A 12,629-nucleotide genomic window follows, 5' to 3' on the forward strand; every position below is an offset into this window, starting at 1 on the left:
AAGCAAGACTTATGAGTGCATTGCCTTCGTATATTTATGAATATATGCACGGGCATGACTGGTGGCCACAGAGGTCAGAAGACATCAGAGCCATGGGAACTGAAGGTACAGATGGTCGTAAGCCACCATGTAAGTGCTGCTCCAGGTACTCTGCAAAAGCAACAAGCGCTCTCAACCCCTGAGCCATCACTCCAGCCCCCAAATATTTTTGAAAAACAAAGCAATTAGTATAGGGAGACAGTTTGAGTGCTATTACTTTGGGTTTTGACAGATATTATATGATAGTTACACTATTTACATAAAATGCTAAGCTGTAAATGCTAAAGGCATGCTATAGACATAGCCTTAGCTAAAAAGATATAAATCAAGTATTTGGGCCTGGTCTTGGTAGGATAAAGTGCTAATACAGGATGTCATAAGAAGCAGAACAAAGCAGCGCAACAGATGGCAGCACCAAATTATCAGCTCTGAGATCAAAATAAACATAAAATAACTACCCAGGAAAAGTGAAAATTATGATATGTAACAAAAGGCATATGACATGACTTCCAAAAGCGTGGCACCAACCTTAAGTGCATTAATGTTTCCAAATTTATTAAAATGGCAAAATTTTTCCTAAGTAAGACTTGAAATATATGAGTATGCCTAAGGTACCTGCAAGGAACTCCCGGCGGCAAGCAATAACTTGAAATTCTCCCAGACTCACAGAGATATTCCATCTCGTTCATGTAAGATCAATTCTTGTGACTGCATGAAGCATCTTTGAAAAATCTTCAAACTACAGAACAATGATCAAAGTATTTGAATATGGAGCTAGGCTGTTATGAAACATGCCTTTAATCCTAGCTCCCAGTGGTTGAGGCAGAAGGATCTCTCTGAATTTGATACTAGCCTGGTGTACAGAGCAAGTTCTAGGACTTGACAAGACTACACAAAACTCCTGTTTCAAAAACAAACAAAAACCACAACAAAAACAAACCAGGAGGGATATCCTAGCTAATACGCCTGTAATAAGGCTCATTGGATCCCAGGAACTCGAGACCAGCCTGGGTGAGTGATACCTTGCCTCAAAATAGTGATACTAAACAAACACCAGGCCAAACAAAAGGCCAATAATGCTCTCCTCTGTCTGCCATGAAGTAGGTTTTCAAAACACCTGGAGACATCTGGAGTATGTGTCGAGGCCCAAGGACAACTCTGGTATCCTTGGGTAATACCATCTATCTCTTTTGAGACAGGGTTTCTCAATGGGCCCCAACCTTACTAATTAAGCTAGGCTAGCAGTGAGCCCCAGGGTCCTCCTGTCTCTGCTTTTCCCGATGCTAAGATTAAAGCATGGCACAATTCCCAGCATTTTGATGTGGGTTCTGGGTTTGAACATACTCATGCTTGCAGTAAAGAAAGGGACCACCACACTCCAATATGATCTCACTTAAATTACGTCTTCAACCCACTCTCCCCTTGAATACAGCCATAGCCTAACATCCATTTAACTGTTGGATGACACAAAACATGTAGCAGATATAGTCAGGTTCCATCTGGAAAATGTCTAGGTGCATCAGACGACCCTTTCACAGGGGTGCCCTAAGATGATTGGTAAACAGGTATTTACATCTCATAACTGTAGCAAAGTTACAATTATGAAAAATAGCAACTACATAATTTCCTGGATGGGGGTCTCCACAACATGAGGGACTGACTGTATTAAAGGTTCACAGCATTAGAAGGTTGGGAAACACAGCTCTACAATGAGGGCTTTTTCAATGTTTCTTGTTGGGTGGGATGGTTTGCTAGTGGCCTGAACTAACTTGGGACATATTCTGAGATTCATTTTCTGGGCAACCTTCTGTGTTGTTGCTTTACGGTGGCTTTATTTCATAGAGATCTCCTACCAAACTGATACATGTCCTGAGGACACAAGCAGACCCAGCTCAACCCAGCCTGTGCACACAAAGACTACATGTCCACCTGATACCTTCATCACCTGAACCCCAATTCTATGCCCACCTGGAACTCACCTACAACATTTACAGTTTTCAAGTCATGGAACCACTTTTTGCAAACTATTTCTGTGCTCATCAGATACACTGTGTGAGATCACATTTTTTACACTGTACAGTTTTCTACTTCCCTTATGACATAAGTGTTTTCAAGATCTGTATTCTCTCCCACACACCAACTTACTTGGCCAATGAGATTTGCTCAGTAAGTATCCGATGTGTTTAATGTAGTTTTTAACCCTATGTGTGTCAGACCAATGATTCACTATTATCCAAATGTATTGAGCTTAAAACACCTATATTCTTATCTAAAAATAACTCTAGGCAAGGAATTTTGTTTCTGGGTTAAGGTAATAATAGAATAAACACTCATCTAAAGAGATAAAAATTAATAAGTTAATGATTTAAGAGCAAATTTCTCAAACTCTCTGGGACAAAAAACTATGTTTGTCTGACTCTTCACTTCAGATAATGGTTTGGGTATTTGTTTAAAACAGGTAGTATATGAATATTTCTTTCAAAAAGATGGGATTAGAAGATGGTATAGGACTGGAGAGATTGCTCAGTGGTTAACAACACTGGCTGTTCTTCTAGAAGTCCTGAATTCAATTCCCAGCATGCATGGTAGCTCACAACTGTCTACAACTGTAGTCCTATGGGATCCGATGTCCTCTTCTGGTGTGCATTCAGACATATACCCATGTACATAAATAAACCTTTTAAAAAAGATTCAAGTATAATCAACTCAAAATACATTTATTAAAAAACCAATATATTTAGTACTGTCCCTTATAGGCCAGGATCACCAATACATCTTGCAATGGTCTACCTAAAATTAGAGGACAACACAGGATACATGATTAGTCGGAGGGAGGGAAGACAGGACAAAGATAATGAGCTTTACTGGTTGAACATTAAAGTGATAAAACCTTTAGGTAGAAAAACAGATGCCGGGGGCTGGAGAGATGGCTCAAGTTTTAAGAGCACTTGCTGCTTGTGCAACGGACTGTGATTCAGTTTGTAGTACCCACAAAGCAGCTCACAATGATCCACGGATTCCAACACCCCTCTTCTGGCATCTGAGGGCACTGGCAAACATGGTACGTACACACACACACACACACACACACACACACTAAACTTAAAAAAAAAGCAGATGGATGCTGGGCCTTTGATACAAGGACTTTAGCAATATATAGTCATAACTTTGGGACAAGGCTTGTTGGTTGTCAAGAGCAGCCTGGGAAGTCTAGGCAGGTGCTGAACACCCACAATGGCCAGGGTACTAGAAAGAAGGGGAGGTGTTTTAAGGCTAGATTTACTAAGATCTGACCCCACCCCCCCCAAATGTGAGAAAGGATTAATGTGTCAGATTCTTTGGATTATCAGAGCAGACACCACCACCATTAAATTACACCAGGAAAGATAGACATTTGCTTTTATTGGAGTAAGAGCAGAGACTCAAACGCTTTCCATGTTGAGTTAAATGTATGCAGGACTCAGGCATCCACACTCTGGCTCTTCTCAGTGGTACATAGTCATCTACAGTGGCCTGAAAGGCGAGGTAGACACGAAAAGATGCTTTCAATCTTGGATTTTTACTTTCCTTTCCCTGAGGAGAATGACAGGTGTACCTTACTAAATTGCAGGGCACACAGGTACTCCCGTGTATATGCTTGCATTAACATGACAGTACTTTTAGAATAGCATTACCTAATCAAAACCTACCTCAAGGGACATTCACTGAGGCAGAGCTAGAGCACCATGGCTCTGGCCTTAGCTATTCAAGCACATAACACCATCATCTGACCTCTCCATTCAGTTGTGTTTAATTAAGACTGTGTGTTGCCTTTGTATGAACACAGTAAGCAACAGGGGGACTTTAACAGACCCACATATTCACAGCAGTTTACCTAGTGGAGACCAGTCAGACTTACTATGGATGGTAAAAAACACGTTAAGGACTGTGGAGAACTGCAAAGTAAAAGCAGGTGCTGCTTTCTCTAACCACCTACTAGCCTAGTAGCCAGCTGCAACAACGGCTTGCTGGTAGAAGCTACCTATGAGAATGGATGACTCAAGAAAAGAAACTAGCTAAGCACACATTTCCTCCCAGCCAGCCCATCTGCTCACTCTCTTCTCTCTTCTTGTAGCTTCAAGAGTCACTCATCTTAGTTAGCTGTCCAATGAGCACACTCAGAAAAGCATCCAGGAATTCTTTATATGCTGTCCTTATTAACCACGGCACTTTAACTTAAACAACATCAGACTTATGGTAACTCAAAGTCTCAATTTTAATTCCTAAATCCTCCTTGCCCTACTACTAGTTTTTGTTTTGTTTTTTTCAAGACAGAGTCCTATTATGCAGCCCTGGCTGCCCTGGAACTATGTAGACCAGGCTGGCCTCACACTCACAGAGATCCATCTGCCTCCACCTCCACCTCCACAGTGACGGAATTAAAGGTACACACCACTGTACCCAGCTTGCCCTGACACTCTTTAGTAAGATTTGTATTTTTTCAGTATCGGCACGAGGGACTGAGGCCAGGCAGGAGACAGCACTGTCTGGCCTCAGCCTTTTTAAAGTTTGGAGACAAGGTGTTAGGCTGTCCTGAATTATTAGTGTTTGCAGAGTCGTTTTGATCACCGGCCAGGATTTGCTTCCCTGAAGCATAAAGCACCCCACCGCTGAGTAAGGACCACCTCTGGATAAGCAGCTTCAGTGACCCCCTCATGCCGAGCGTGCACTCATTTGGAAACAGATGCTGACTGTTCCCATAATCTTTTAAATAGTAGGCTTTCATATACAAGACGCACTATACAAATTAAAGCTTACAGTACTATAAACTGCAAAGAACTCTCATACTTATCCAGTTAGTATTCAAGTATATGGTATGGGAGAGCAAATGACAACTGCTTTATTATTAAAAGTTACTCAAGATCCATAAAGCGCACAAAGTAACCTGTGTTCAACTAAGAAAGGTTGGTACATGTATTGAAAAATATATAACACAGATTTGTCTGTCTTATACATTCTAGTTAAATAGTAGTTACTTTACATATTTTTGTAATTTGTAGTTAGAAAATATATATACCCCCTGTTCAAACCCTCAGGCCTGAGCTTGCCATCCCGAGCACACTCTACTGAGATCACCAAAAGAATGGTGGCAGCAATAGGAACACATTTACTCTGACCGGAACATGTACTAGATAATTCAATAATCTACCCAAATCGTTCTGTATGCTGACAATCGGCCTCTGAGTGTTTTGTTATTATGAAGAGACGTGCACCTTTGTGGTATCTGATAATCTCAGAATGCCTTCACAGTTCTGCTTCAGGCTTTCAGACAGTAGAATTTTTTCAGTCTTTCTATAGACCAGAGACTATGACAAGTTATGTCTCACAGAGAGTTCAGAAAATGTTTTCAGTACGTTTTGTCTTTGAGGATAAGAAAAAAAAAAATGACAGGCTGCATGAACTGGTGCTGAAAATCTGCTTCTCCTTCCCGAGGCACACCCGAGCGAGGGACGCCTGCTCACAGCAGAAAAGCCCAGCACAACCTCATCATGTAATCAGACTCATCACCAAATAATAAATCTGAGAACCAAGATGTCAACTAATACCTTACTTAGCAGATCACAGAACTATACAGCGAGCTAAGCCTGAAATGTTCAGAGTCTATGTGCCTCTAAAGATAATGATGCCTGAAATCCTGTCTGAGTTAATGAACAATTTATGTTGAGGAAAAGTCATTCACAAATGATTTTACCACATTTAAATGTAAAGACAAGTTAATTCACTTGAGAAGTAACAGATTCTGGAGGAGGCCCTATCTAATGGAAAACAAGTACAAATCCCCCCATGTCACTACCAAAGAAATTCAACGACAGTGCTCACAGCTTAGTTTTGTCAATTAGTTGATACATTTAGCTACCTGCTGATGAAATGAAGTTAGGTACACCCCCACCAACACCACAGACACACCCATGTATCTTATTTATAGAAAGTATTTTTTCAATTTCTTAAAATTTTCAGATGTAGCTGGGTGGTGGTGGCTCACATCTTTAATCCCAACACTTGGAAGGCAAAGGCAGATTGACCTCTGTGAGTTTGAGGCTGGCTTGTCTACAGACAGCCAGGGTTACACACAGAAACTCTTGTCTCCAAAAACCAAACCCAAACCAAAAAATACATAACAAGACAAAAAAAGAAAGAAAGGAAATCAGATATAATTTTATCAATCTTTCTTCTCTAGATTCCCTAACCTTAAACAAAAATAAAAAACAAACTTACAAGTCAGAAGAGGAAATGAGAAGACATTGAGCATCTATGAGAAGAGAAGAGGTAGTAAGACGTGACAGAAAGTAGGGACAGAGACCTAAGAAGGACAATAACAAGGGTGGGAGCAGCTGCTGCCCCAGACAGCTCCACAGACTGCAACCATGCAAAGGCATCAGAGGTTACACTGGAGCAGCACACGGCATGACAGCGGCTGCCTGTGTGCTCTGTGGTGGTGTGAATGGAGCTGCCGCTGAGTGGCACCTCCGCTTTCAGAAGTCTGATAATGAATCTTCAGAATGGTACTTTTTAAAAACCAATTTACATGCATATACAATTAAACATAATTATAACCTTTAGCCTTCCACTAAGATAGATTAAAAACAATATTAAAAATGAGAAATATAAGCAGCAGCAACCATGAAAGCTGAGACCTAGACACATTCAATTTTTTTTAACTAAAAAACAAAAAAAACCAAAAAACAAAAACAAACAAAAAAAACCTTTCAATATATAGTACCTCCTCTTCTACTCTACTCCTAGAAAATTTAAAATATTGCAATTCTCAAAAACTACAGGCTTTATAAAAAGACTTCGTAGCTGGGCAGTGGTGGCACACGCCTTTAATCCCAGCACTTGGGAGGCAGAGGCAGGCGGATTTCTGAATTCGAGGCCAGCCTGGTCTACAGAGTGAGTACCAGGACAGCCAGGGCTACACAGGGAAACCCTGTCTCGAAAACCCAAAAAAAAAAAAAAAAAAAAAAAAAAAGATTTTTGTTACAAGAAATAACACATTTACCCACCATTTTCATCTCACTGATCATTTTCTTTACTGTCAATTTACCTTTGATGAAACCAGTCTCCAGATAGCTGGTTTAGGATCTCCAGAAGTTATTATCAATGTTGGTAAGTAATTTTTATATATATATATACATATATATATATATGTATATATATATAAATCATTACTTATATATGCATTTGCATGTATTTAAAATTCAGAAAGGGAAAACAGTAAGCCACCCTTGTCACTTAGTAACATGTGTCTACATGCCAAGTCAAAGCAACAAAGATTACAGTCTTTTTCTAGCTGTTAACCCTTTTCCTAGGACCTTTAAAAAAAAAGCCCCATTAGCTAAAGAGAATTACATATAAATCCTTTAGAAGTAAATATAAACTCCCTAAGAGAACACCCACAAAACTGAAACTAACTTCTCTCCATAAAACCTATATATAGCATTTGTCTGTATTTGGAAGGGCATCAAGTTTGTAACTTCAAAAACAAGGAATTGCCTGTATCTCATGTTAACAAAATTTGGCAAAACAAGAGAGCAGCCTAAAATAAATGTGTGAGAGAGTGATGGGGGGTGGGGTGGGGAGCAAACATACAGACAGACACAGCCCCTAAGTGTGAAAATGTAATGTTGCAGGCTAGTACTTAGTCGAGGATGCAGGAAGGAGGGATGAACACAGCATATTTCATATGCATTTCTTGTAATTCTGGCTCTTTCAGTAGTTAACATTACAGCAAAATATTTGTTTTATAACTTGCCCTCAACAGAACAATGACCCAGATACACATCTTATGACTCTTAATAATGACAAATAATTAAATGCAAGTGTAAAAGAATTTTCAGTGGCTTCTAAATTCAAAGGAGTAATATTAATCTAATTATGAATTAGTAATAGTTGATGCTCCACTATTTTAGATATATTTTTAATTTCTTCTCTTGGTACCAAACATGAAGCAAAAGTGTTTGGTTTTTCCCTATTTCCCATTTCATTTGCGTCTGCCCTACAGTGTCTGCATAGAGAGAGGTATAGTAAAGCACTGTTATAAAAGCACAACGGAAGCTGGTGATCTACATTCCAGCACTGTTGCTGCTGACCTGGTGTGGGAGCTCCTTCGGTGAGTGACGTCACAGGCCAGGATTTTAGTAAGAGGACCACGGATAGGTAAGTGTTTCTCCCTGTGTCCCCAACCCGACAAAAGAGCTAATTAATATTTAGAGCAGTGACATAAACTTAACTTACAGCTGTGATTTCATCGTAAAAGCAGAAGAAACGTAAGAACGTAAAGATTTTTTTCATGTCAAGAAGGCCAACTAATAAAACTGATAATGGTTACTGTGGGAACTTATATACATGCAGTCAAGACAGAAGAAAACGTTTATAATCTTTAAAAAATGATGATTGCTCCCTAGTTTTATAAACAGTGTCCACAATTTGGTGGCTGGCCATGGATTTAATTTTTTTCAAGTTATTTCTACAGTAGACATATTTTTGAAGTCTACCCACCCCTGAGTTCAGCAGTTATACTTTTAGAGTGTAAAATTATATGCCCTTAATTAACAACATGTAAAAAGCTACAAAATGTCATCTACACAGAGGTTAAAAACAATTTTTAAAATATTCTTTACCAATTATCAGTTGAATGATTTTTTTATGGGTTTACATACCGTCAGACCTTTCAGCCAACTGGCTTTTATTTTTAGCCCAAATTGATTAATATATTCACTGCAGGATATTCAAAAAGACTATAACAGTAAGGCATCAGTAAAAATAACATTGTCATAGAAACAGAGCTTGCATATGTGAAAAGGTAATTTATAAAATACATTAATCACTTCTTAAAAAGACCTAGTTATATAATCATTACATGGTACATGGTATTTAGGATGGAACCTTCTCAACAATTGTTTTATAGATCAGAGAGAGAGATGATAGATAGATACCTACATACATACAGATAGATAAGAGTAGAGACAGACAGACAGGCAGACAGAAAAACTTCATCTAACTGTAGGCAAAATCTTCTCAACAAACAAAACAAGTTCTTCCAAGAAACCCTACACAATGGGTAAGTGAGACAAATAAGCAAACATTGTTTTTATAGTATCCTTTTACCAAAATCTTAAAATAAAAATGTCCACACTCTTTTGTTAAAACATTAAGCCTCTGTCAAAAATGTATTTCTTATTTTAGGGTACAGTATTGAAGGACAAGATGATACAAGTAAAGAAAATTTACAAGAAAAAAAAACTTGACAAAATTCTTTCAATTAAAGTATTATAACATTTAAACAACTGAAAACATAACAAAAGAAACAAGATTACAAACAAAAATGTTTATGGATTTTTTCCAAACATAAATAAATGAAATAGTGTTTAGGCAATAGGGCTCATGCTGATGGCTAGCAGGAAGTAACAGAGTATAATATACTTGGAAAAATAATAACAGGCCCAAATGATGGATGGCAGTAATTTAATCATCACTGCCATTTTTTCTTTTACTTCCAAACAACACCTTGGTTAACCATCCACACTCTATTATTCACACCTTCACTTCAGAGACTGAGGAGTATATACAACAAATGAATTTATTTTCACCATAGGGATAACATATTGTACCTCTCTGCCAATGTTCCTCGAAAACTTTCCATGTCAAAACAATTTGACAGCAGATATAAACAATTAAATAAATATGCAATGATCTTTCTTTCGGTCCTTTAAAGATGCATGTAATTTCATGCTGTTGGCCTTAGGATCACAGTGCATAGAATCCAAATATAAACAATTGGGGTGGCTTTCAATGTAATGTTGGATCCCTCACTTTCCTTATAATCCCACAACAACTGATAAATTCATTTCATAGGCCCTATCATGCATTAATCACCAAGTGGCAGGAGTTAAGAAAACTCTTCCTTTTACAACGTCCATTGCCGGCAATGAACGTCCCCAAACCACTGAGGAAGTCACTGTTATTGCACAATACACGAGGACCTGGAACTTTTCCAAAAGCTTAAAAAAATAAAAATAAAAAATGGAATTATAGTTGACATTTCCTGACACCTGCATTAATACTGTATGACTAATAAAAGCATGTCGGTTGACTGGACTGAACCAGCGATCAACATGCGCCCAGAATGCACACGAGTAAAAATGCAGTAAAAGGAAGTAGTCTTCATTGCCTATAGGTCACTTCCAGTCAAAGGTTAAAGTTCAAAGACTGAATGATCAAAGTGCTCATTTCTCAGTAGGACTATCTTCTGCTACAGGAGGAGGGCAGCGGCATCAACAAGTGTCATCTTTAAGGAAAGGAGAAAAAGAGAATTAGAAACGGAAGCACGTGTAAGTTCATCTACAAGCTCATCACATGGAGAAATAATGCCAAGTAGCAAGAACGTGGCCAGCCTGACTTGCCGTTCTCAGTCTTACAGATGAAAATTTGTGTTCAGTTATATAATATAAGCAAACCAACCTTTACTCTTTCAAGGAAATGAGAGCTTGCACAAACTTAAATTAATATATGATTAGTATATCAGTTCAATTTGAAACAAGAAATTGATATGCACATATTCAGACACATCTGAAGAGAATTTTTCTATCAGCAATTCTTAAGCAGTCATGACATTTTACATTAAATAAAATACACCTTTAGTCTATAAGGTAACTCTCCTTCAATAGTAAGATACAACTTTCAAATCAATCAATAGGCACTTAATGTTAATGTCCCTTCAGAAAACTAATTCTCAAAAAGTATTCACAATATTCAGAAATATTCATATGCAAGGTCATTTAAAACCCTCAATACCTACAATACCTCCTGGCAGCCTCCACATAATAGACAGTATATAACTGTAGTGTCTATCACTTATTTTAGAAAACTAATTTGGCAAAAAAATGCACATGAGGAATTGAGGACTGTTACTTTTCAGAAAGAAGCCTGGGACCAGCAGTAACTGCCAAGAGCTATGCAGCTTTATAAAGGAAGAGCTCAGGAAACACTAGCCACAGTTTTTACAATAATTCCACATAAAGGCTGATAAATTAGTGCTAACGGAATTTCCACCAATAAAGACTAAGTTAATTCTGTCATGCTAGGGGAATTCATGGATTATAATATACATGGTAAATAAACTATATTTTAAAAATAAATCAGAGCTGGCGAGATGGCTCAGCAGGTAAGAACACTGACTGTTCTTCTGAAGGCCCTAAGTTCAAATCCCAGCAACCACATGGTGGCTCACAATCACCCGTAATAAGATCTGACACCCTCTTCTGAATGCTGGTGTGTCTGAAGACAGCTACAATGTACTTTTGTATAGTAAGTAAATCTTTGGGCTGGAGTGAGCGGGGCCGACCGGAGCGAGCAGAGGTCCTAAAAATTCAATTCCCAACAACCACATGAAGGCTCACAACCATCTGAACAGCTATAGTGTACATAAAATACATAAAATAAAAATAAATAAATCAATAAATAAAAAGAATTAGTCATAGGTTGGTGATAAACCTCAGTGGCACAGTATTTTCCTAATCCTGGGCATAGTTTAAATCATTTAAAAAAAAAAACAAAAACATGCAGGCTCAATCCCCAGCATCAACAATAAGCACCAAGAGCCCAGGAGATGTTGAATGTGCAGCCAACCTGGGCCAAACACCCTCTATCAAAACAAGACAAACGGGCTGGAGAAATGGCTCAGAGATAAGTGCTCCTGGAGTGGATCACAGTTCTATCACAGCATGGATGGTGGGTTACTCACAATGACTTATTAACTCAAGCTCCAGGGAAGTCCTTTTCTGACCTTTGAGAGCACGAACACACACACACACACACACACACACCCCAAAATCTGACAATATTCTGAGATAGGGTTCATGTGGCTCACTCTGCTCTCAACCTTGCTAAGTAGACAGGGCTGGCTCCTCATCTTCTTGCCTTCAAATTCTAAGTGCTAAATGGCATGACTAAACCCTTCAAATGAAAAAGAACACACTGAAGAAAAAAACAAGTGGGGAATTTATAAACTCTTATAAATATATATAAACTCTTATATAGCTCTTGCTAAACTTTCGAGGCCAACCTCAAGTTTGCAATCTGCCTACAATGCCCTCCAAACTAGATGGATTATAAGAATGTCATCTCAATAAGATATTTAAGACAAACACGACAACCCATCCGACTTAAATCTATAAGCTACAGTATGGCGAGGAGCTCTACCCCATATGCCAGTGTATTGAGATGAACTTTAGAGTGGCACAGACAATTTACATAAAGTTACTAAACCCAATCAAGCATGGTGTTTAGTAAACTAAAAACAAGCTTGTATTTCATAAGTTTTAGATGGCAGCACAAATTTACCTTTATGAATGGTTGTTCATTCTGGAAGGTTTGCAGTGCGGTACGTTTCTGTAGAATGTGCTAATAAAATGATTATAAAATCCCTAAAGCTTTCTTCTATCCCAGTCTGCATCTTAGATCAAATGTTAAAATAAATTTAGGTTGATATGGTTGTACCTGCCTTGAACACTTGAGTTTTGTGGAAATGTATTAAGTTTTAAAGTTTGAAT

General features: G+C 38.3%; 1 protein-coding gene across 8 annotated transcripts in view; it reads right to left on the reverse strand.

Moving 5' to 3' along the window:
* Positions 1 to 12,629, reverse strand: part of Ube2w (ubiquitin-conjugating enzyme E2W (putative)) — a 78,673-nt gene that overhangs the window by 20,129 nt on the left and 45,915 nt on the right. For 4 of the 8 annotated variants that reach the window (XR_003946406.1, XR_003946405.1, XM_017322048.2 and 1 more), the window contains one exon: positions 3,412 to 10,366. The exons of 1 other annotated variant lie outside the window; for it this stretch is intronic. Coding sequence is in view for 4 of the 7 variants with exons in the window: in XM_017322047.2 (XP_017177536.1) it covers positions 10,331 to 10,366 (36 nt within the window). In the remaining 3 variants the exon portion in view is untranslated. Of the gene's footprint in view, positions 1 to 3,411; positions 10,367 to 12,629 lie in introns of those variants that run through there. 3 more of the 8 variants (NR_073122.2, NM_001271017.2, NM_025773.4) reach the window with 1 other exon arrangement.

The sequence above is a fragment of the Mus musculus genome, chromosome 1 (genome assembly GCF_000001635.26).
Source record: "Mus musculus strain C57BL/6J chromosome 1, GRCm38.p6 C57BL/6J".
Classification (NCBI taxonomy): Eukaryota; Metazoa; Chordata; class Mammalia; order Rodentia; family Muridae; genus Mus; species Mus musculus.